This window comes from Alligator mississippiensis, chromosome 3 (assembly GCF_030867095.1).
Source record: "Alligator mississippiensis isolate rAllMis1 chromosome 3, rAllMis1, whole genome shotgun sequence".
Classification (NCBI taxonomy): domain Eukaryota; kingdom Metazoa; phylum Chordata; order Crocodylia; family Alligatoridae; genus Alligator; species Alligator mississippiensis.
The window spans coordinates 19267053-19293166 of NC_081826.1; the positions used below are offsets into that span (position 1 = coordinate 19267053).

Here is a 26114-nt window from a genome sequence, read left to right on the forward strand (position 1 = left end):
TTTTTGTAGCTAGATAGTCATTTTTATTGTATGATAATTACTTTCCATGTGTGGCTGATCTTAATTTATTGCGTGATGAACCAGTTAATTGCATAATGCATGTAATGTGTAGCAGGGGCAGAGGATGTTAGTGAGCAGCATTACATTCACTTCAGGTGAAATCTGTTCGTGTACAGAGCACCAACATAATGTCTAGGCAGCAATTAAGTCCCCCTTTCATTTTCCTGTTTTGAGGGTTTTATATGGACCATATACGCAGTAGTCAATTTCACCATAAATATTTAAAAGAACAGGTCCATGGGAACAATTCTAGAACTAGCACAATAGAGCAGGATGCTGGACCTTTTAACATGCTGATGTTTGTAAATGTTTCTTAACGGCTTGATCAGATTTCATTATACTGAGAACCTTTGTCCTTCCATTTCTAGCTTGTGACCCAAATAACAAGCGTCTCCGTCAAATAAAGGATCAAATTCAAACAGATTCCAAGTACAAGCCCAAAATCCTATTCCAGCTTCTCCTGGATACAGCACAGTTTGAATTCATTTTGAAAGAGGTAACATATTAGTGACATCCACTTTTTGGCAAATGACTTCCCTTGAACTGTAATGCAGAGCTGAAGAATTAATTTTGAACGCATAAAATAATGCCATGACAACTGTCTCATCTGGTATTACAGGTGAATGTAATGCCTGCTTGTTGGCTTGTTTTCACTTGGACAAATCCAAAATTTTGCCACTTAAAAGTATCCAGTACAGTAGGGTGGGGCAAAATTTCGCCGGCCGTTTTGTTTCGACTTGTTTTGAGGTTGAAACAGCAAAATCGAAATGAAACAAAGGGCTGCGAAACAGCCTCGAAACAAAGAAAGGCTAGTCGAAACATTTTGACCATATCGCTGGGGAAACAAAGTCAGCCCAGCTGGGCTGACTCCCCAACCCCAGCACGATCTAGCGCTGGGGTGGAAAACATCTAAACAGCATCAAAACAGCCTTTTTGTTTTGACAGAATGGAACAGCTGTTTCGAATTGAAATGAAATTTGAAGCGGAACACTGTTCTGTCTAACCGGTAAAACTCAAGGTGAAACGGAACGGTGCCGTTTCGCACAGCCCTACTGTACAAGCCTTTCTTAGTAGTTACAAAATTTTATTTGGAGGCAACACACTTTAAATTTACTGGGTATCTTGCTTGACCAATCTGGTAACTGGCAAACTAGGAACTCTGTTCAGGAGAAGAAGTTTTTTAAACCCAAAATTACAGTTGTCTCTTTAGGCAAGGAGATAATGGGAAACCACTTCCACTTGTGTAAAACACTACCATTTTAACTAACTCAGGAAAGGATTTAAGCACCTGCTTAACTTTAAGTACCTGCTTTTTTCAATAACCATTTATTTGCACAGGTGGAAATAATTACACAAGGTGCAAAGCTATAGAGAATCAGACTGTCTGGAAACTAAGTTAGTGGACCCTTCTATAACTAGCTAGAAAATCAATAACACATATGGTATAAGCACATTGTAAAACACAGTAAGTTAAGCATTATACCATGATGTATGGAACCCTACTAATTGTATTATTTTCCAGCAAGTACTTTTTGCTTTTTAAAAAATATAATGGAGAGATCTTATTTGGATTCAAAGCATATATCCTTAACAGACGTTGTATTCATTGTGAGTCACCCCCAACTGATTGAGTATTTTTAAACCCCAAATGTTATTGCAACATGCTTTAGTGCCAAGTTTGTAATCTGAATATTTTCTTTTCAATAGATGTTCAAGCAGATGCTTTCAGAAAAGCAAGCTAAATGGGAGAACTATAAGAAGGAAGGTTCTGAAAGGATGACTGAGCTTGCTGATGTCTTTTCAGGAGTTAAACCTCTTACTAGAGTGGAGAAGAATGGTAATTTGTAGAAAATGTCTGTCTGAAATAAGAGTTGTTTTTTAATACTGAGAGGAAATGGATATGTGGTATTCTGATCACAGGAAAAATAATGATGGGATGTAACTTTCTTCAAGCATTTCAAAGGGCGCTCATACGTGCATGGATTTGAATTCGCTGCCCACATTGTTATTGCATGCGTAGACTCTTCTGTCAAATTTTAGGCAATCATGCTTGATCACGTGGCTTTTAACATCAGATTCAGGTGTGAAGGGTAAGGCTGGAAATCATTTGACACTTCATGTATAATGGAAGCCAAAATATTGTAATTTATGCACTGAAGAGTCAGATGATGATGTATATTCAATTAGAGGATGGTCTTGGTCTTCTCAGCTTGCAACCTGAATTGTTTTTAGCATCAACTCACTTTCCAGTTCTTTCCAGCCTCCTCCTATGTTTTCTTCATGCTCTTACAAAGAAAGATACTGTTGATGTTTTGTAGAGATGACTTTAAAGAACCCAAATGGCTTTTGCAAATGTCTTCCTTTTTCTCTAGTGTCTTCATGTTTTTGAGTTGGTTTATAGCTCTCAGTTCACAACTCAGTATCACATGTGGTCAATAACCCTTCATGAAGTATAGAAACACACCATTAAAACTAGGCTGAAATAAAGTTTTATTTGACTAAACCCTTCTTTTGCTCACTTCTTAACTAAAATGGGATTAATGCATTTAAACTACTGCCTTCATCACTGTAATTCCAACCAACTAGTAAGTCCAGATATTAAAATTGCCTGGACCATTAAAAGAGCTGAGTATAAAGCAAATCCTAAACTAGAAACATCATTTATGGTTTGTAGGCTTTTGCCTTGTTTTCGGGGTTTTTTTCAATGTGGCATTTAGTGGGTTTTACAGCAAACATTGATCTGGTTAGCAAAGCCTAGAGATTCTTGAATTATAGAGTATGTTTCTTCTTTTGACAACATTCCTTTAAAGTCCATATGTTTTTAAAATTTAAACTTTAACAGTAAAATAACAAATCTTAGTTAATTTTTAGCAAGGATTCCTTTTCATTATTGTCAGAGGCAAGTCACACAACAAATCATCATGAGCTTGAGAAGCACCTCATTTTATTTTTTTCCTTTTCCTTTAAATAGAAAACCTGCAGGCTTGGTTTAGAGAAATCTCCAAACAAATAATGTCTCTAAATTACGATGATTCCACTGCAGCAGGCAGAAAAACTGTGCAACTAATACAGGCACTGGAAGAGGTAAGGAAAAAAAGTTGCAGTCATATGTTATAATAATCTTACATTGGCCTTTTAACTACATCAGAAAATGCTTTACAAACTTAAACCTAATTATACAAATACAGGTCCTGATCTTGTAATCATGTCTTGATCTTGTAATCCATTCCACACGCTCTGCCCACGCAGATCTCATTGCAATTTAAGGGCTGTAATAGGAAATGCTTTATCCACTCCTTAATTTCAGTAGCTTCTGTGAAAAATGGACCCATATTAAACAGCACTTAACCATATTACTAATCATTTTAAGGAAGGATGAGAAAAGAGGAACACAAATGCAACTGAAATTGCAGGAGGATATATGAGAGGCAAATATCAATATCAGAAGTTGCCCAGCGATCTGAACCAGACACTTTGCTGACAGATATGAAAAAATCAAAAACAGTACTTTACTGGGAGAGAAGGCACATTCATTTGATCTGGCTCCCCAGTGTCTATAGATCAGGCGTTTTAGCGGAGATTTTTGGCACTTTTATCTCAATCAGCTGTTACATAAAAGCACCAAAAAGCCCTGCTGAAGCGTCTGATCTATACAGACCCTGGATAAACCAAGACAAACTAACACAGTGCCTCTTCTGGGCATGCGCTGCACTCGAGGTAGGGGCACGCTGAGCTGAAAGTTGAGCGCTGGGTTGTTGGTTGGTTGTGTGTTTTTTTTTGTTTGTTTCCCCCCCCCACATCTGTAAGCAGCCTTTGTTTCCCAGGATGCAAAAGATGCTTTGTCATAGTGCTTCATGGTGTGAAAGTGCTTACTGGGTACAATTCCATGGAAAATAGTTATCAAAACTCTAGTTTATTGTCATATTTTATTAAGGAAAAATGTATATTTAGTACAGTAAAATCCCTGCTATCCTGAACCACTACTAACTGGAATTTCCGGCTGGCTACAAGTGTGGGGGAGAGTTCACACACAGCCACCACTGCTGCCACCCACCACTCTGTGCTGCTGCCACTCCGTGTTCAGCCACTGCCACCCCTTCCCCCTCTCCCGCCATTCGCATCCATTTGGATGGAAACCCATGCTTCTCTGGTAACCAGCATTTTTAGATACCCAGCAACCCCCCGCCCCCCAATTCCCCACTCATTCTGGATAACAGGGATTTTACTATAGTTTGTTTCTTATCACCTGAATAAGCAAATAGGATGGTTTGATTTTGGTTTTGTTTTCTTACTCCAGGTTCAAGAATTTCACCAGCTGGAATCTAACCTACAAGTGTGTCAGTTTCTTGCTGACACCCGCAAGTTTCTCCATCAGATGATCCGAACCATCAACATTAAAGAAGAGGTCTTGATCACCATGCAGATAGTTGGGGATCTTTCTTATGCTTGGCAGTTGATTGATAGGTATGTAATTGGGTTTCTTCCCTTCATAATTTCAAGTTTATTGTTTTGCTCTCCTTATTTATCATTCCTGAAAGGACAAACACACTCATTCAAAAGCAGTTGTGTGCATGTCAGTTCCTAGCTTTCCCCCGAAGTCCTAAGCATCACTGACTCGCAGTATGTAGTAAGCTGTAGTTTTTAAGGGCCCCATCCTATGAGAGACGAATATGCTCAGCTACCCTCAACTTCACTGAGAATTATGGACCCATCTTTGGCCTGTTTATAGAGGACAGTCACCTTGTACTATTTTGCTTTCTAACCTTTCCTATTTATAACAGTTGTGGACATTTAAGTGGACCAAGGTTTAGTTTCTGACTTTTTCACAGATAGCACTGATTTTTCTTTCTTTATTTTTTCTTTCCTCTTTTTTATTTTTTTTTGTTTTGTTCCTGGATTATTTTATTTGGACCCAAGCAAGCTTCCAAACAGCTGTCACATTAGGTTGTAACTGAGCTTGGCTGGCACCTCATTGGATGTTATTGACTTTCTGGAACTCTCATTGCCCCATTTATCTTAAAATGACTGAAATGTCACCTGAAAGGCATTTCTTCAGGCCAGGTGCATCCCTGGTGTAACTCTACGAACTTAATGTGCAAAGTCTGAGTCAGACTTCCCTGCTCCTGAGAACTGTTGTCAGTGATGGAGTTGATTGTGTTTTTATTTTTTTCCTCCCCCACCCAGCTTCACATCCATTATGCAGGAAAGCATAAGGGCCAATCCATCTATGGTAACTAAACTCAGAGCTACTTTCCTAAAGGTAAGGATGAAAGACATAAACATCAACCTTAAGTCAGTATTGAAAGTATAGCAAAATATTAGTCCAAATATTTTGAATCCAGAATGAGTAGAATAGTAAAATGACTCGCATCGGATATTTCAAAATAAATCCAGTTGGACGTAGTACTGTGTCCACCCCAGACATGTAAAATGCATGGGCTGGGCTACTGGTGGGACAGACCATGTGGGGGCAGAGCTAGCAGGAGGCGGGATCTGCCACAGAATTTGGGACCCTGCTGGACATAGCTGTTGGTAGTGGAGAGTGAGCAAGGGTGGGACTGACACGGCCCCATTCACTCTGCAGCTGCTTGGTGTATAGCTGCTTCCCCACCACCAGTGCTAGTCCTACTGCCTCAGCCACTGCTTGCCCAATGGCCTGGATTTAGCCTGCAAGAGCCCTGATATAGCTTGAGGTAAGGTGAGCTTGATGCCTCTGCTGTAGCCAGATACTTCATTCACATTAGAGTAGCCAGACATTTATTTGCTAGATGCACATTGCAGTTACCTACTGGAAGCACTGATATCTTCAGAGAATACAGTTGTGTTGCTGTGTGCACAGGTTTGAAAAGAAATGAAGGCAGCATGACAGAATGATGCAGTTTGTGCCATGATGAAGATCTGTCATCACTTAAGGAGAAGGCAGGGTAGATTTGCATTAGAGCTGTGTGAAACTTTAGGTGCTGATTCAATTTGGAGGAGATTCGGCCTGATTCGGTGGCTGAATCTCCAAATCTAAATTGAAATGGAACCAATTAAAAGGTCCAAATCGATTTGGAGAGTTTTGATGATTTGGACAGTCCCTGCCCACTGCAAAAAGGAACTGGAGCTGGACTCGGAGCTGGTAAGTAGGGGCAGGGGAGAGGGGGCTGGAGATGGGGGGAGGCGACCATGGGGGGGACCCCCACCTGCTCCTCCAACCCCACCATGCCTGCCCTGCCCGCCCCAGCTCCCAGCACTTTGGGGAAAACAAAGTCCCGACTCACCGGGTGCTGCCAGGTATGGGGCGATCCCCACTTACCCCCAGCTGCATGGGGACTCTGCACAAGCCCCCTGCTGTCCCAGCCTCCCCGCAGCTGCCCTGCCTGCTCCAGCTGTAGCCCTTTAAGGAAAAAAGAATGAGAAAACCCCTGGGACTCACTAGCTCCCGCAGCAGCCTCGGGGCTTCAGGGGGCTCGTGCAGAGGCCCCCTGTCCCCCACCCTGCCTGGTAGCACCTGCTGAGTTGGGGCTTTTTTTTCCAAAGAGTGGGAGCTGGGGCAGGCGGGGCAGCCATTGCTGGGCTGGAGAGCGGGTTGGGGGATGGGCCTGGGTGATTTGGAGATTCAGCCAAATCGATTCGGGACAATGATTCAAATCACCTAATCAAATCACTGCCCCCTGAATCGGCCGAATCCAAAGTAAATACTAGCCGCTTCACACAGGCCTAATTTGCAACTTACAGACTAACTAAAACAGATGTACAGCATGAGCTTTCATGAGCCTGAGCTCACTTCGCCAGGTGCTGTGAAAGGACACACACAAAGTAGTGTCAAATAGAGTAGTTTGAATACAAAAGACAGGAGAGGGAGGAGGGGGCAGTGCTGGGAGAGGTAAACAATTTATAAACCCATAAGGTCAAAGGGGTCAAAAAAACTAATCCAGGTAATGGAATAATAATCTGTAGTCCCTCTTTAGAGCACACTTAACACAATTCAGTATGTGGACAGTTTCTTGTTCCACAATTTCTCTTTCAACTTCGGTTTTAAGGTTTAGTTGTCTTAAGAACAGCGACCCTGAGGTCAGTGCTGGAATGGCCAGGGAGGTTAGTGTTCTGCCACAGGCTTGTGTGTCTTTCTGGAACTGATGTCAGAGCAGTGTTCATTCATTCTTACATGTAGGGCTTGCCCTGGCTGTTCAAGGTAGACAGCACTGTAAATAGATGATGGCATATTTGACATTGGTAGAGGTGCAGGTGAATGAACCTCAGGTATTTATAACCTGTGTTATTTGGTCTAGTGAAGATGTGGTCTTTGGTGATGAAGGAGCACAGCTTGCATTTGGATCCATTGCAAGGCCTAGTGCCTTAAGTGACTTCTTGCTTGAAAAACACTGTTTGAGATTAGGGGACTGTTTGTAAACTAGGACAGGTCTGTCCCCCATGATGACCTTGAGACAGTCTTTTTCCAGGAGCAGTTGGAGGTCATTAGTGATTTGTTCAAGCTGGGAGCTGTAGCAGATGACCAAAGGGATTCTCTTGTCCTTTTCTCGGGGTTGGTACTGCAGCATGCCAAAGTAAGGTTCAGTCTGGCCTTGTTGATTTTTGAATGGCTACAGTTTTGGGATTGTATCATAATAATAGGATCTCTGCTCTAGATCCTTAAAGCATGTGTTCTGGTCAGTGTGATCAAAGAAGATTTGGCTACAACATAGAGCATGGCTGTAAATGTTGGATCTAGTAGTGTGCTTTTGATGGAAATTGGCATAAAGGTAGCTGTGGTGGTTTGTGAGCTCCAATACAGTGTGGCTGTTGCATATTCACCCCAAAACTGAGTTGCCTTTGGGGTTCACTGAATGGTATGCATTGATAGTCTCACAAATTAGATTTGCTCCTGTCATGTTTAGTTTCTTATTTGTAGCTAGTGTCAAGCTGGGTTTGGTTTTGTCATTTTCATTTTTTCATGTATTGTATTTTTTATATAAATGTACTTTTGTAATTTCATGATGTAACTGAAGGATGATCAAATGAGGTTTTTTGCGTGTATCCAAGGCCTTGTCTGCCTTTAATGGGGAAATCAGCTCCTCTCTAGCAAACGTATCTGAGAGTACAGGAACAAACCATCCTGATGTGCAGGAAGAGTAGCAAGTATAGCAGCAGAAAAGCTTGGATTGGCAGGGAAGTTTTCAGTAAACTAAATCACAAAAAGGAAGCTTATAAGAAATAAGCTAGAGAAGCATACAAATAACTAGAGAAGAATATGAGAGCATTGCTCAGGCATGCAGGGATGAAGTCAGGAGAGCCAAAGCGCAATTGGAGTTGCAGCTAGCAAGGAATATGAAGGGTAACAAGAAGGGTTTCTGTAAGTATGTTGGTAGCAAGAGGAGGATCAAGGAAAGTATGGGTCCCTTACTGAATGGGGGAAGCAACCTTGTGACAGGATGCAGAAAAGGCTGCAGTGCTCAGTGCCTTTTTCTCCACAGTCTTCACAGGCAAGGTCTGCTCCCAGACCACCACTGGACAGCACAGTTTGGGGAGGACATGAGCAGACAACAGTAGTGGAAGAACAGGGTAGGGACTGTTTAGAAAAACTGGATGTATACAGGTCCATGGGGCCAGATGGGAGAGTGCTGAGGGAGTTGGTTGATGGAATGGCCAAGGGTGCTGAGGGAGTTGGTTGATGTGATTGCAGAGCCGCTGGACATCATCTTTGAAAACTCACGGCAATCAGGAGAGGTCCCGGATGATTAGAGAAGGGCAAACATAGTGCCCATATTTAAGAAAGGGAAAAAGGAGGATCCAGGGAAGACCAATCAGCCAGTCAGCCTTACCTCAGTTCCTTGAAAAAATCATGGAGCAGATCCTCAAGAAATCCTTTTCCAAGCACTTGGAGGAGAAGGTGATTAGGATCAGTCAGCATGGATTCACCAAGGGCAACAACCTGATTGCCTTCTATGGTGAGATGACTGACTCTGTGGTCAAACCACGGCTGGGTTTGTTGTAGTGGTAGCAATGCAGCTATCGCAGACCTCCACTAATGTCTAGAGTATTCCAGCATTAGTTTGTTAGAGAAGTGGAAGTTATTAAAGGCCTGATGACATTTCTCAAAAGATTTCTCCTCCTATGTCCATATGATGATGTCATGTACTTGAGGTATATCAAGGGGATGAGCAGACCGAGTCGAGTCAAGTCAAATCGGTCCCAAGGCCACTGTGACCTTTGGGGCACCTTAGATACTCTAGCAACCCTCCTCCACTCTACCCTGTGTTCAGCTAGTTTTGTGCATGAGTGGACAGCTGCAGAGAAAATAGACTTCAATGTCCAAGTGAGCTCAGGCTTACAAAAGTTCATTTTATACCTCTCTGCTTTAGTTAGTCTGTAAAGTGCAAATCTACCCTTCCTTCTGCCTGACTTCAGACTAACGTGACTATCACTTCAGAAGGACAGTTTTACTGTTACCGTAAGAATGAGAAAGACCTTAGGAGAACTGGGGGGTGTAAGATATTGGAAGGATCACAAGACAAGGAAGTGTATTTCTTTTGCAATGAGTGAACTGCGGAACACTTGCGTGAGAATAAAAGGAATGTATATAATATTTTCTGTTATGTTAAATTTTTTCTTTTACATTAAATTTGCCAAAAGGAGAAACTATACTGTCCCTTGCTTTCAGCAGCAGCACATGATCCTGACTTGGGTTTTGGAGGATCATGAGGAGGAATTAAAGGTTTTTAAAATGAGTAGTGTATAGTGGGGAAAACAAAAGGAAGAAATTAAAATCTAAACCTTATTTCTAGCTTGCTTCTGCACTTGACTTGCCACTGCTTCGTATTAATCAAGCAAACAGCCCTGATCTCCTCAGCGTGTCTCAATATTACTCTGGCGAGTTGGTATCCTATGTAAGAAAGGTAGGTATTTGCTGGGATTAAATTGTTTAATTCTTGAATTGCTTTACCTAAAAGTTAAGGTTTTGTTTTAACTCAGAATTGCTTACTTCTGTGAAGGTCCTGCAGATCATTCCAGAAAGCATGTTTACCTCCCTTCTCAAGATTATAAAGCTTCAGACGCATGATATAATTGAAGTGCCTACTCGCCTCGACAAAGAAAGGCTACGAGATTATGCTCAGCTCGGACCACGATATGAGGTGCAGTTAAACTTGGGAGCTCTGAAAAACAGAATTTATAAGGGCCAAATTCCAATGTGGTGTAAGTAAGCACAGTTTAGTGAAAAACACCTGTATCACTAGTGGTGAACATGTCCACTAAGTAAGACTTAAAACCGACCTAGTTTTGTAATGAGCAGTTTCAAGCTTTACTGCCAACTTCTCCAAAAACTCAAGGAGGGAATAGACAACATTTTAATGAGCCAGTGATCTTGGATCACCTTTGTAGTGAAAAGGCAAATCCCAGACATTAAGACCACTATAGGAGTTGGTGCCCTTATTCAAAATTGTACCTGAGACATCAAGGGCTGAATAAGCCAGCATGACCATGCCACCCTCTGTTCCTCAGAAGTGGAGGCAAGATCAATGCATGGTGATTTTGTGACAGAAAGGAAAACATATTCTGGATGTTGGGTTGTGTTCTGGGGCTATAGGACTTCCTTTACCACTGCTGTCAGTTTGGAAACTTTCACAATAAATTAAAATTCATTTTCTCCTTGAAATAAAGGGGGGAAGAGGGAGTGCACAAGCAAACTTCTTTCTTAGCACTTTCAGGGATACTCAGAACTATGTTGTTCCAATAGTTTCTGCCAACACTCCTGAGTGGGACTTCCATGTGCAAACAGCCAGCATACAGACTAAAATCTAGGTACCTCATTAAGTCACTGCAGTTATTTGAGATTCTCTCAAAGACTGGCTGATGTCTGAAACCTGCGTTATTCTTTCTTAAATTATTTTAAATACTGCATGCCAGATTCAGATCTGTACCTGGAACAGACATCTTTTCTGAAGCCCTCCTAATGCCTTTGAAGCAGACCGAATAGTGAGTATACAGACATTTCCAGCCAAAGAAGCCCTTAAGAAATGGCCAAAATGCTTAAAAAATGATCCTCAGAAAATGAAGGATGTTGTTGAAGTGATTCCTGAAATGTCTGCATGCTCCAAAGTGCAACATGTCTGCAGCCTGCTTTTTTTCTACTTACAGGCTTGTAGAGGAAGTGTGGTACAGAAAAGGTGGAAGTCAGGAACAGGCAATTGTGGGATTGCTGCTGTCAGAACTTGGTTAAATTACAAATACAGAAAAGAGCTCAGGAGCAGCAAATCAGAGGCATACCTGGAAGTTCAGCAGCGTTTGCAGGCTCAGACTGCCAGTGGGGGTGAGCCATAGGGATTTACAGCATAGGTGGTCAGCAGGTATGAGCTTCAGGGGGGACCCTATCATTGTAGACATACCCTCACATAAATGGCATTATACACATAAATAGTAAAAAGAGCCAGACATCTACTTGCCATTTATGCCTTTAGGAAATTGGTACTCTGTTTTTCCTTAAGCCTCGAAGGCTACGAACAGATGTTACTTTTGTCTTGGGGGAGAGACTTTTGTTCCAGGATTTTACGGACGCACACATCCATTGTCCTGCTTCAAGTTCCTCTGACATATACTGGATAAAATGTGCTGCCACTTTTTCCCCAGACATCCTGTTGTAGCTCTGTGTCGTTATTGTGGTTCATCTGAGGGATAAGCCTATCAGACTGAGTTATCCCACTGGCCAGCTACTGGCGAAGGAGCAGCAATGCAGCTTGGAAGGGTAGTGTGTGTAAAGGACAGTGCTGCTGCTATTTCGATCTGGGTCAAACCCTGGGACAATCAGTCCTAGGTCAAACGAGACATCTGCTGATAGCTTAAGAAACACCTTTGGTTTGTTCTCTTGCTGTTTAAAATGCCAACCTGAATTTGTGGTAGAAAAACTCACACTGTTTGGGTGTATGGATAGGGTAATGTATAATGTTAAAACCACAAGTTTAAAGCATGAAAGGAAGTTTGTAATAAAAAAATAAGTTTGATGTGATGCTTTTTGCAGTGCCTTTTACTTAAATCACTGTTTGACTCTAATGAATGGTATCCTTTTCCTTTCTCTGAAGGTTGCCAAGCTAACCCATGCTATTTCAATTTTCACGGAAGGTATTCTTATGATGAAGACTACTTTAGTTGGCATCATCAAGGTAATGTTATATGTTAAAATGAATTAAATAAATGCAAGGCTGGTAGCATTTCAGCATAAAAAATCTATGCTTGTGCGTAATTCTGAGGGGAAAACAGAAGTAACAGCAAATAATTTAACTGAAATTTTCAAACTTTGGTACCTGGCTTTGGGAGCTGCACTCCGCTAAATCCCTTAAGTCAGGGTTATTAAAGACATAATTATTGTGCAAATGCTTTTCATATTTAATGTTACCGCAAAACTTTTTTTTTAAACTTTCTTCATCTGAAGAGAAACCGCTCTTCCTCTATTATGGCATCACTAATGATACCATTTTCAAGACAGTAGATACTTTTTAATTGTATTTTACTATGTTTCACATATTACCTGCCCCTTAAATCATACTGTATGAGTCTAAGCAAAGTTTGAACTTAGGACATGCACTTCACCAAGGTGTTGCATAGTCCTTTTCTATAGCTTAAGTAATTACTTTTTGAGGAGAATCGGTTTCCTAGAAAGATAGTGTGCTTTTTAGATAAATTATTTTTTTGGACTTTCTTGGAAAAAAATATTTCTTTTACCTAGGTGGATCCAAAGCAGTTGTTAGAGGATGGAATAAGGAAGGAGCTAGTAAAACGAGTAGCTCTGGCTCTTCACAGAGGACTCATCTTTCACCCTAGAGCAAAGGTGTGATTTTGTTACATTCCATTCAGGAACTTAACTGGACTCTCTTGCCCTGGAACTTTTTAAAAATAATGTCTAGCACTGTGTACCAAGGTTTGTGTATTGTATATAAGAGTACACCTTTGAACTTCTTAAGGGTACAGTAATTTAAAATGCTTTATTTGAAATTAAAAAACAGCTAACTTAGATGACAAAACAAGAGAAGTGATGAAGGTAGATATAATTAACAGAAAGGGGAAAAAAACCCTCCTTTCTTCACTTGCTAAACTCAGGATTGGCAAGTATTGTGTTTTCCTGTGACAGGTGGCAGTGATACACATAAGCCAGTTTAAAGAGTATCTAAGAAATACAGTTCCCTGAGCTCTAAGTACTAGTGATGTACTCAGCTTCACAGACATAGAAGCTCGGCGCTGCACATGAGCCTTGGAAATTTGAAACATTTCTGTTTATGCTATAATCTTTGCTAATGACCCAAGACCTCAAATAACCCTTGATAAGTTGTTTTTTGGGGGGGGTTTTAAGTATTTTGGTTCAGGGCCTCCTATGCCATGTGAATGGGCACACAGTGAAACCTTAACTAGATCAGGGCTCTGCCTGTGATAGGTTGATTCCCATTATAGCAGTTAAGAATATTAATCATTGCTATTCCTTTTGCATCCTGCATCTCCTGGACCTGTAGCCTTTTTTTTTCTAATTACCCTTTCTACAGCCAAGTCAATTAAGACCAAAACTGAAAGACATGGCAGCTACAATGGATGGGTACCATCGATCTTTTGAGTACATTCAGGACTATGTCAACATTTATGGTTTAAAGATTTGGCAAGAAGAAGTGTCTCGCATTATCAACTACAATGTAGAACAGGAATGCAACAACTTCTTAAGAACAAAGGTACAAACATGCTGCTTGTTCAAAAATTGATTAAGAAAGCTCATAAGTGTCTTCAAATTTGGTTATAGTGCCTGTCAGTGAACATACATGATGGATTATGTCTGCTCCTGCCAGAGAAAATTACACATTATCATTGTACAGTAAAAGCTCTGTTATCCGGCATCCCCTGGGAATGGGGTATGCCAGATAACAAAACATGCCAGTTAATTGAGTGGCCCGGGCCACCACTTCTCCCATCGCATCTGAGGTGTCCTGCTGCCCTTCCTGCGAGCCCCACGGGACAAGAAGGCGGGCCCCGCACAGCCTGCTATGCCCCTGGGCTGTGGGGGCTAGGCAGTGCAGGCTGCTTTGCCCCAGGCCATGGGGGCTTGGAGAAACCAGAAGTGCCACCCCACCCTCTAGATCTATTTTTTTTCAAAGTTGCTTGCCTTTGTTCATGAAAGCTCTGTTCTTTCCTTCTCTTTTTCTTTTGCGTAATCTTCTATTTTCTGTTTTTAATTAAGAATTCTTTTGAAGCCAAGTTGAAAAGGGCTGAGGGTAATGTTTTAAAATTATTCTAAAATGTTTTTCAGATCCAAGACTGGCAGAGTATTTATCAGTCTACTCATATTCCAATCCCTAAATTCACCCCTGTAGATGAATCGGTAACATTTATCGGTCGGCTTTGCAGAGAAATACTGAAAATCACAGACCCAAAGTGAGTATCAGACGTCATAAACTGCATCATTCCAATCTCTTTGAAGTGCTAAAAAATGTTCTCCCTTGAAATAAATACATATTTTGCTTGTTATCTTTTCTTTGTCACTATCATCATCCAGTGTTTAACTACTAAGAACAAAAAATCATCCAGTACCTTTAAGATTAGTCTAGAATACCTGATTGAAGTGGTGGTTGTTGGTTTTGGTTCAATTTTTACCAAAATTGTTATAACGTGTTAGCCAATTGGAGTCATATGGACTAAATAAAGATGACAACCCAGTGAAGAGGAGAGCACTACTAGTTCACTGCAGCTGTTTTCTCCAACGTTTATCAAAGTTATTTTTATAATAAGAAATTATCCCATAGTTTTTCCTAAGATGTTATTTGTGTTTAAATTTTCTTTTAGAGTAACGTGTTACATTGATCAAATGAACACATGGTATGATAACAAAACTCACCTGGAGGTAACCAACAGCCGCCTCTTCTCAGAGATCCAAGACACTTTAGGCACCTTTGGTCTGAATGGTTTGGATAGATTGCTCTGTTTCATGATTGTGAAGGAGCTGCAGGTAACCTTTGAGTTTCTACTTTATTCATGAATGTTGAGTTTTACTGCCCAGTAATATTTTTAAAGGAATAACAATTTTGATTGATCTGTCACTTTAAATGTCTTGCCAATCCTTTTATAAAAGTTTCGCATAAAAAAAATTGAGCCCAAATGTTCATTTTTTCACATACAAAAAGCCCTCAGATTTGAAATGTTAAAAGTTGTTCTAGCTGCTTCTTCCCCATAAATTGCCCATTTAATCTACTGTTTAACCAGCACTCACTCAAAAGGAGTACAGTTTTCATGGCCAGGTGTAGGTTAAACCGTATGCCTGTATAAAGAGCTAGATGATTTATGCCTAGAGTGGTGTATTTTCTTTCTTTTTTTATTTTTACCTAACATAAGTAAGAAAGTATCCATTCTGTATAATTCCTTTTCTTACCAAGTCAGCACTTGAAACACAAACTTTGTTTCATGACTCTAAAACGGCTTAAATGAATTCTATATTCTGGGAACAAATAAAGGAGACCGAGTATAGGTGAAATGGTTTTTGCTTAAATGTGAAATGAAGTAAGCACATGGTTGATGCCTTCTATATTAATCACTGATGCAAGCATCAGGCCACCATAGTACAAAATAACAGTTAGTGAGAAACATACAGATTCATGCTGGAATTATTCAGCTCTGTCTCTCAGAGAGATTTCCTACCCTGCTCCTGTTCTAATAATAAAATTGCCATTGAACTCACTACAATAAAGCATCCTGCATGCTACCAGGATAAAGCATCAGTCTGCATGTCTGTTTCTTTTTAGAATTTCCTCAGCATGTTTCAGAGACATATACTCAGGGACAGAACAGTACAGGAAACATTAAAAGCTCTTATGAATGCTGTCAGTCCAGTCAAAGGAATTGTAGGTAAGTACCTGAGATGTAGACTTCAAGAAAGCTATTGTTAGAGGATCTCCACGTATGCTTACTTATTTTTATGTTTTGCCACAGCAAACTCTAGCAAAATTTATTCTGCAGCAGTTGCCAAAACTCAGAAGATCTGGGCTGCATATCTGGATGCCATAATGAAGGTACAGTTGTTTAAAGAATTATGAGTTACTATTGTACAAAGTGCACATCAAGTCATATGATCTCTATTACATATTTTAATCTAAAAGTTGAATCTGCAGTTATCGTACATCCCCTTGTGTACCTCTAATGCATTATAATGCATTGAGCAAAACTGGACCTGGGCAGCGTAAGGGTGGAAGATCTCTAAGTAACCCAAGAAGATGTATAGTATGATATTAGTACTTTTAAATGATTGTAGTTGTATTTCCAAAGTAATGCAGGGGAAAAGAAAAGAAACCAAGCAGTTATTTTGTCCCCTTGTGAACATTTATGATAGTTAGGCAAGATTTCAGCATTTGGAATAAATGACACGACAATGAGATTGGATGACATGCACAACTGGTTGGATCTCGCGTATCAAATTTCGTTTTGCCTTGTCTCCTTTCTGCTATCTTTGTATATCCCCAGGCAGTACACAGCACAGCTTAAGTGCAGGATCAGAGTTAGGGGGGAAATGGTCCTTCGTACTTTCACTGTGTTAAGAAATGATCCTCTGCATAGGAACACTCTCAAATCTTATCAGGTTTCTATCCAAAGCTGTTGAGTAATGTAGCTGCTTTGCTGCATCAAAAAAATGATAGTTAACCTAAAAGATGGTATAATTTTAGTGGTAGGCAAATGCTTGATAAAATAGCATGTATTATAAATTAATGCATTAGTTTAGCAAACATTTGCCCATCACAGAAATGGTATGTGTGTGTATGAGTGTCTGTTTTTTGCATATATATGATTCATTTGTGGATATATAATAAATATATAAAGCAGTTAAGTCCCCCTCGATATACAGCCTTATACAACTGTAAATTGTTACAATCAATCTTTTTTTTTCATTGTTTTGAAAAAAAAATTATTAAACTTCTTGTTTTCATGGTATTTTTTTAACAGGTTGGTCAAATGCAGATTTTAAGACAACAGATTACCAATGAATTAAATTACTCCTGCAGGTTTGACTCCAAGCATTTGGCAGCTGCTTTGGAAAATCTCAATAAGTAAGAAGCAAAATTCATTGAAGAGCAGCCTGTATCATTGCAATGTTAATTGTTGTGACATGAGCTAACTTGAGGGAAATGAGTCCAAATGCAGGCTAAGTTTTTAAATTTCAGATTCAGATAAAATTCAGGAATAAAATCATTCAATGATCAATGAAAGGATGCCTTTTAATGTCTTTAGCATTTGGACATACCTAAAACTCTAATCGGATTTGGAAATAAAATCAGTCAAATTGTATAAAATTTGCCAAATTCTACACTTTTATTTACCCCTTCTTATTGGACAGCTCATGGCATGTGCTGTGCCTGGCATACGGGGGTGCCTATACATGAGCGCAGAGGCTGCTCCAGTGCGCTGGAATTCCAGCACATCAGAGCAGATTTGATTAATTGAGTCTGCTGGAGTCGTGGCAATTGCTGCATTCCAGCAGTTTTCTGTGTGTTGTATAGCATTGAACGAGTTTTAGTTCAAGCACATCCACCGCCATTTTTAAATGCGGGGATGCTAATATACAAGATGCAGCGGCACTTTAATTAAAGCAGCTCTCGGAGCTGCTCTAATTAAAGCGCTGCCCCCCACACGCGCACACCTGTGGAGCATATGTAAAAGTACCTAGTAAAATGGGCATCCAAAAAAATTAACAGCAGTATTTATTTTATTATTATTGTTCTTAACAATTTCTAAAGAAAACTTTTGTAGGAAAATTGTTTCTTCGTATTAGCAGGATTTCTCTTTCTCAACTGAAATGTATAGTATTAGCCTTGAGGATGATATAGAGGCATAGAAATTGACAAGGAAAAATTTGAAGAATTGGGATTATTTAGATGAGAGAGTAAGACGGGATTGGATAAATGCAGAAAGGAGTGTCATAAAGAGGATATTTGTTGTGTGTGCCTATGGGGGATGGGGAAAAACAAGAAATAATGGACTTAAATGACAACAAGAGGATTTAGATTGGATGCTGGAAATAAATTCCTATCTATGAGGGTGGTGAAGTACTGGAAGGGTTTATTGTGAAATCACCATCACTGGAAGTTTTTAAAGGCAGGTTAGACAACCATTTGCCTGGGATAGTTTAGAAAAAGATGATTCTGCTGTGAACAAAAGGTTTGAAGGAGTTGGATTAGATAATGTCTTGAGATCCCTTCTGGCTTTAGTTTTTCTTTTACTATCACAATTGAATTAACCACTTTCAAATCAAAATGTCTCTCTTTGGCATTTAGAGCAGTCTTGGCTGACATTGAAGCCCATTACCAGAATCCATCATTGCCTTACCCAAAAGAAGAAAACACACTTTTGTATGAAATCACTGCCTATCTAGAAGCAGCAGGCATTCGTAACCCATTGAATAAGGTCAGAGTCATACTTCCCTGTGAGATCTGCCAGTGTGTCAGATTATGACCAAAACCGTTTTATTGTTGTTATCTTTCCAGAAAACTGGAATTTGGTTAGCAATTGTTCTTTTATACATGTATTTGTGTGTGTGTATATGTATGTATGTATGTATGTATGTATGTATGTATGTATGTATTTTATTTACTTATTCTAATATTATAAAAGCCTAAGTCTTTCTGTAATGCTTTATTCACGCTTTGATTGGCTGATGGAAACAGCCAATCAGAGTGGTCCAAACATGGGGGAGCGCTGCCATAATTCCGAAGCTGCGCCGAGGACCAGACAGCATGGGGCATTGGGTGACGGCACTCCGTCCCTCCCTTCCTTCCCCCCGCGCCCCGTCATTCTCGACGGGCGATTGGCTAGTATAAGATAATACTTATGCATAAATGCATTGTGTATATAATATATATTTATAAAATATACACTGTGGGCGCTCGCGCACATATACATGTATATATATTCTGACACAAGCTCTGTGGTGTTTTGTGTTTGTCTTCAGCTGTTGCAGATAGAAACATGTTAATCTGCTTTTATGTTAACTATGTAAAAACTATTGTGTTTTCCTTTCCTTTCCAGATATACATAACAACAAAGCGGCTGCCTTATTTCCCCTCTGTCAACTTTCTGTTCCTGATTTCCCAGTTGCCCAAACTGCAATATAACAAAAATCTAGGTATTCTATGAATTGCTGTTATATAAATAGAACAAGTACATTTAAGTGTATACAAACTTTTCATAGCCTCACTTTGGCTTCTGATAGATTCACTATCCCATTTGTAACTTACAATTTAAGTGTACTTTTTCAAATATGATAAAGTGGTATGAGACTGGTTCCTAAATTTTTAGTCATATCTTTATGCACAAAACCAAGCTCAAGAAATAGAATATACAAGATCCAGGTGCTTGATGCCCAACTTGCAGTACTGTTCCTCATTTCATGCAGTTAAATTATTTGCTGTGAAAGAAATATGGATTGCCACATTTGTTTGTAAGGAATCTGTATAATGAAGAAGAACCCAGATCATTCATATCTGGGGCGCTCACAAGTTACTTAGTTCAAAACAGGTTGCTGCATTAAGAAATAGTTGTTCAGCTGTTAACTGTGGCTTTTGCATCAAAGTGCACTGTTTCTCCGATCAAGTAGAGTTCATCAGTCATTCCACACAACTCATCTAAGAAACGGTACTGTAAAAGCAGCAAACAGGTGTAGCATCTTAGCGGTGCACCTCCATATACCCCCAGAGGTCCCTTGTGAGGCACCAAACGTGAGGCAGAGCTTTCAGGATTTGGAGTGGCTGGGCTTGGATTTGACTTGAACAATTTGATACCCCCAATATATGCATGTCTGATTCAGTTAGTTATAAGTTGCATCTCTACCCTGCCTTTTGCCTAACTTCAGACTAACATGGGCTAACCTCTGCTCATGAAAAACAAGCAAAGGCCTGATATAAAGCCTTTTGTGAATAAACCATAGTTTAGCTCTGATATTAAGGATGTGTTCTACTTTATCAAAAAGAGGGGAAAATGTTTTGTTTCCATATAGGAGTAGTGTGCAGAAAGCCAGCAGACCAAATTGACTGGCTCCCGTTGGTGCTTGGGCTCCTCACGCTGTTGAAACAGTTTCATTCACGATACACGGAACAGTTCCTGGCTCTGATTGGTCAGTTTATTCGCTCAACGATGGAGCAGTGCACAAGGTATGGAGTTCTCACTTTTCTTACTGCTTATTTTGTTAGGCTTCAAATTAACTTTTGCAGTCATTTTTAAGAGTATGCGTAATTCAAGTGTTACATCCAAGTATGCCATTCTTGTAAAATTGCAAAATATGTTGACCAACCTGAATAGATAGCTTAGCACTTCCTAATATTTTACTTATGTAAGTAGCTGATCAAAACCACCATGTCTAGAGGCCTGAGGTTCATTAATGTGTATGTGTTAATAATAGCCAGAAGATACCAGAAATGCCTGCCGATGTAGTGGGTGCCCTTATGTTCCTGGAAGATTATGTTCGTTACACAAAGTTACCCAGAAGGGTAAGTAAGAGAACTCTGATTTCAATTTGGGACTTAGAGGAGCATTAATACTAATATAAGAGGGATTGACATAAAAGCCAATTAAATAACACTGATTTTTACACTAAGTGAGGATATGGCGAATTTTCTACTGTTAGTCTAAGATAACTGTGTGTCAACCTTGTATTTTATATGCTTAGTCCTTACATTTTCCTGTCCTTAGTTTTTAATGGAAATCTAGAGTTGGGTGATCTGGATAATAGATTGTTTTCCTCCCTTTAGGGAGGACTCTGCACATTTTCATCTGTTCTACTGACTTACACTGTTTAAAAGAACTAAATCTGCTTTATGCTGTTGTGTGTAGTAGGTGTTATTTCTAGCAGTTTCCTAATATTAATTTGCTCTGGACCAGGAATTGTGAATAAGTTGCACTGAGTCCTCCAAGGGCTTGTCTGTGCTATGACAGTGGCTGGTCCTGCTGAGGATGGGACCAAGTATATCCCAAACCTCTAGGCACACTCCAGATCCTAAAGTAGATCTGTGGAGCTACTCCAGGCTCATGCCTCTGCACCCACCCTCCAGCACTTGGGCTTTGGCATGCCCAAGAGCAGCCACTGGGGGCAAGCCTGAACTAGCCTTGCGGAAGAGCTTTCAGGCTTGGATTATGAACACCAGTGTGGGTGGTTGGCTAAGCACAGGCAGGGTATGCTCAACCGCATCCTTGCCAAGGCCGGTCACTGCCTCAGTGCAAGCAAACCTTGAGGTGCTCAGCACAAAGCTGCTGAAAGAGCACGTAAAGCTGCTATTCAGTGGGAGTGCATCATTAGAAATCCTTTTAATTTATACCTTCGATAGGGTATGCATGTGTGTCACAGACCCATGGCTTTGTATAATTGCCCTCATATCTATTGTCATTCTCACTTACAAATGCTTATCCTTCTTATTTATGGACCCCTGGAGAAGCCAATTTGTATCCTAGAGCTGATCAAAAAAAGTGAAATGGTGGTTACAAGACATTTTTTCAGTCTTAAGTGAAAACAGATGAAATGTGGGATGCTTTGGCTTCTATCTAGAAGCAGGGGTTTATCAATATGTTCTGTACATGGCAAAACAAGCCCTCTAGTTGCAGATTTTTCCTCAAGAAAATAAACAGTCTCCTCTGGCTTTTCACATGAGAAGAAGTCATGATAATTTGGGCCCACTAAGGTTCACTTTATATCACGACAATAAGCATATTTATCCTAGTGTACAGTTACGCATTTGGCCAAACTTGTATTTGTCAAACCATTTGGTATAGATTGTAACACAATCAGCAAGATGAAAAGTTAAAGAAAGTTGCTGTTCCTGAAAAAGGGCACTGCTAAGTGCTGCTTGTGGGTAAAAGACTGGGGAAATGTAGGTTCAGATTCTCTCCTGTTTCAATTATTTTGTGATGCCAGCTGAGAAGTTTTGATGTTTGGGTTTGAGGAGGCAGAACGAAAATTGCTTGTGTTCCAGACTTAATTATTGAATGATGTTTCAATGGGTTGATAGTCAGGTAGTTTAAGTTAAAAAGCCCACTGGTCTGCTCAGACTTAAACTGAGGCTATAGTTTCCCAACGTTGTGCCCTTCCTTCCCCCCCCGTTATGCATCAAGTAATCACTTCAGAAAAGAATCTGGGTCTTTAAGTATATGAAGTAGACTCTAGGTAGCTCACATAGGTCTGTGTGACCCTCCACCAATTAACATGTGATTATCTCTCGACAGTGTTTGCTGTATTTATGGCTGAATATGGCTATCAAAAATTGACTTCATTCTTCTCCATTTCTGTTAGGTTGTTGAAGCACATGTGCCTAGTTTCATTATTGATGAATTCAGGACTGTTCTGTGAACATGGAAAAAGACTGAGCCTTCCTGCAAGTCCAAAGCCACTGGGTGGGTGGGGATGTGGAAGAAAAGAGCACTTCACAACTGTATTTTCTGCGTTTTGGGGCAATATCTGTTGCAACTGTTTGAACAAAACGTAACCATGCACACTAGTCTGTATAACTAATGTTGTTTAATCACCATGGTATCATCCAATTTCTATCGCATCCAAACAACAGTGCCCTTTTTTACTACATCTTATAAATGCTATATGTAATAGTTTATGTATAAAATCGCTTAGTTTTATGTTCAGAAAAACTGTTTATGGACATTTGATTTTTGTATCACAAATAAAGCAATAACAGAAAGTAAAGGGCATGAATTATGTGCGCAGATGACTCTGTACCAGTTTTCCCACTCAGAACTCTCACCAAGGTGAACTTACAGCAGTGGAGGAGCCTGGGCCTGTTCTTGCACCGCTGAAGTCACTGACAACATAGGTGGGTCTCTAGTCTACCAGTCTGAGCAGTGACAGCAACCTGCACTTCTCCAGTGTCAGACTCTTATCTGGATTTAAAGATAAATGATAGTCCAACCAAAAGCTAAAAAACTTCTGTCCTTTATTCCCCACCGCCTCCACCCCCTTTTCCATTGGGGTTAGTCTTGCCATTACAGAACTATACCATCACAGTCCACTCCTTACTGGGAATCCTATCTGAGAATACTGAAGAACCTATCCGAGTCCTACCCAGTGCCCTTCCCTCTAACTCAAGGAGTTTTAACCCTTGATTTCAATGGATAGAGGATCATTTGTTTCTCCAAGTGATGTCCATATTTTTGGTGCCAGTTTGACCCTATCAAATGACCCACTGAAACAAAACACAGTTACATTTTGTTATCCCTTATTTCAAGGCAATAAAAGTTGCTATTTCAGTTCAGTACAGGTACAAGAATAGATGTATGTGATTAAGGGCTGGGGAGATTGTTATAGTGATCCTGGCCAATTAAACAGCTGGGACAAGGAGAACAGACTGAGGCTGTAGTTCAGCTGTTAGGTTACTCCCCTGGTTCTACATACAGGTGTTCCTTGATTTATGCTGTACAAGCGTTCCCTGAGAATGGCATATAAACCAAACCCATGGTGGTGAGAGAGAAAGGGAGGGAGTGAGGCTGGGACTAGGGCAGGGGTGGGGGGAGGGGTGCTGCTCTTGAGGCTGCACAAGGCAACAAAGCAGAGGAAACAGAGCGGCACTCGCCCCAGCTGCAGCGGCCCCAGGAGTGGCCAGCGCCAGCTGCCTGCAGCCACTGGGCTGCACCATGCTCTGCCTGTCCCCACTCACCTCTGCTCCCAGGCTCCGCCATGCCCTGGTGCAGGCAGCTGGTGTCAGCAGCTCCCAGGGCCACTGCAGCTGAGGCTGGGTTGAGTGCTGTGCCCCGTGCTGCCCGGGGCTCCACTTGTCCACATTCACCCCAGCATGTGTTGGAGCGACCCCAGGAGCAGCCGACACCAGCTGCCTGCACCATGGCATGGGGCAGCTCAGGAGCTGGGGTGAGCCCAGGCGCAGGAGGACAGGCGGAGCACGGTGCAGCACACCAGCTACAGGCAGCTGGTGCCAGCTGCTCCTGGGGCCACTGCAGCTGCGCCTTGGGTGAGTGGGGCCATGGCCCTTTCCCCTCCCCCCACAGACTTACCTACTTGGGCGGGGGGCATCTCTGCCAATCACATAAGAGCAAATTTACCTCACATATAATGAATTATGGGTCTAAATATGCTTATCACACAAGAGTGAACATGCATTTAAAGAACCCGCATAAATTGAGGGAAACAGGTATTGTTAATTTTTCATTTCTGTAAAATGGAACAGCTTCTATAGGAAATATTGAATATCCAGTGGCATGAAGGGTAGGCCACTTGTTCACTGTGGTACTTTCCCATAGTCCACAGCAAAGTAGCTAAGACTTAAGTCCACAAAGGGCAAATATGCAAGCCCGTAGGAAAAAACAAAGATGTGTATTTCTCAATTATGAACCCCTGTGCTATTGTGACTTAAGAGCCCCAAACCCTCTCTGGACTATCCCTTTGGATATGGAAAGCTAGCCTGCTCTCCTTTCTTAAAACCATGGCTAGGTTTGGTGCCCAACTGCAGTAGTTGGAGAACAGATTGTGGAAGGGGGAGGACTCGATTCTATACCTTCCTGAGAATAAAAGGAACCAAACACATGTAGGTCACTATTAAAAATGTACCCGTACCCAACCACCAGAGCATATGCTATGGGAGGAAGAAACGTTCTGTAATTCTCTTTGAGAGAATAATTATACAAAAAAGAAATGTGAGTCTCATAAGACTAGGAAAAAATGCATTTTACAGAAAAAGAAATATAGAAAAGATAACACTACTCAGAAAAGCCCTACTAATAAATGTAATTCAATAATTGGTTAAAACAAAAATGTAATTGTGAAAGAAAAATCAAACTATAAACCAAAAAAGGGTATCAAACACAGAATGCAAGCTCCAAGAAAGAGAAGACAGCCACTTGCTAAAATATATCCTTACCACTTAATACAGACTAATCTACCCCGTAAAACAAATATACATACAAAAGCATAAGACTAAGACAACCACATAAAAACTGAAAAGCACGTATCATTGTACTATAAAGGGAAAGCAAAAGCGCTGTGAGCACACGTGCCCACCAAGCTGGCTGTCCAGGCACCAGCACTACCATGCTTGCTTTTTCCTTCCCACACTACCACTACAAGGCAAAAAGCAGACAGCTCAGACTGTGTGCTCTGCTCTTAGGGAGAACAAGTTGCTCTTCCATGACCAAGAGCACTTTCCAGACGTTGCTCTCAGCAGGGGATGCAAATGCTCTTCATTGTGGGCATCCAGACTTGACTTTCTCAGCAATATTCCCCCCAGCCACAAACTTGAAATGATCCCTAGAAGCACGGTTTGGGCCAGGCCCATGGCACCTCCCAGCCCACAGCACTCCACATGGGTTCCCCTCAGCCAGCCTGGTATAGCTTGTGAAGGCCTAAGTCTCCTTTGGAGCCCGCCCTCAAACAGAAAATGTCACTGAGTTGTATTCTATGTATTTAAACTGTACCTAATCAAGTATTTGTCTTTATTCTGTTTTGCAGAAAAAGCTGATGACCTCACCTCGTTCCATACCTAATCCTGCTTCTGCCTTTTGGGATACCTGACCTACTGAATATGTGTCCAAACAGACTTCCTCAATTGTTCATTTTGCACATATTAATTCCTAACTAAACTAATATGTTAATATTAATTCAATTTATCATAACTCTTCACTTGTTTACCATAACGTGTTATGTCTCTCCCAGTCTCTTTAGCCATTTCAGCAATATTCCAGCTCTCCTGTATTTCAAACCTTCATTACCTACGTCCTTTTCTGCATTAGCTGTTCAGTCTCATGGCTATTAACTGGGTCAACTGGTAAATTGTGTTTAACTAATGTCCCCATTTTCAGTTCACTTGTGGTTGTGTTGTCAGGTATCTTGAGCAGGTGGTTTGGATTCCCTCTTAAAATGTGGTTTTTATCTGTGATTTGCTGAGTATAAATGAGATGATTCATGTTTGATTATTTTAGCTGTAACTGGCCAGTTTCCATCTTGCCAAATTCATACTAAATCTTTTTTTTAACCTGTGGGAGTGTCCTTGCCCCTTGTCACACTGCATCTGTGTACCTTTCCAGTCTTTGCCACACTCTCACAGACATCTTCGTTACCTTTT

General features: G+C 40.7%; 1 protein-coding gene across 1 annotated transcript in view; it reads left to right on the plus strand.

Annotated features, from left to right (window-relative positions):
- The window catches only part of WASHC5 (WASH complex subunit 5), a 36914-nt gene extending 14182 nt beyond the window's left edge, over window positions 1–22732 (plus strand). The window contains exons 10-29 of the mRNA XM_006278140.4: window positions 429–556; window positions 1768–1897; window positions 3032–3144; window positions 4358–4524; window positions 5245–5320; window positions 9828–9938; window positions 10035–10175; window positions 12117–12197; window positions 12761–12862; window positions 13569–13748; window positions 14321–14445; window positions 14854–15016; window positions 15807–15909; window positions 15994–16073; window positions 16999–17102; window positions 18327–18456; window positions 19078–19174; window positions 20045–20198; window positions 20447–20534; window positions 22328–22732. Coding sequence (XP_006278202.1) covers window positions 429–556; window positions 1768–1897; window positions 3032–3144; window positions 4358–4524; window positions 5245–5320; window positions 9828–9938; window positions 10035–10175; window positions 12117–12197; window positions 12761–12862; window positions 13569–13748; window positions 14321–14445; window positions 14854–15016; window positions 15807–15909; window positions 15994–16073; window positions 16999–17102; window positions 18327–18456; window positions 19078–19174; window positions 20045–20198; window positions 20447–20534; window positions 22328–22384 — 2330 coding nt within the window. The 3' untranslated portion in view covers window positions 22385–22732. The remainder of the gene's footprint in view (window positions 1–428; window positions 557–1767; window positions 1898–3031; window positions 3145–4357; window positions 4525–5244; window positions 5321–9827; window positions 9939–10034; window positions 10176–12116; window positions 12198–12760; window positions 12863–13568; window positions 13749–14320; window positions 14446–14853; window positions 15017–15806; window positions 15910–15993; window positions 16074–16998; window positions 17103–18326; window positions 18457–19077; window positions 19175–20044; window positions 20199–20446; window positions 20535–22327) is intronic.
- The last annotated feature ends 3382 nt before the right edge of the window (window positions 22733–26114 follow it).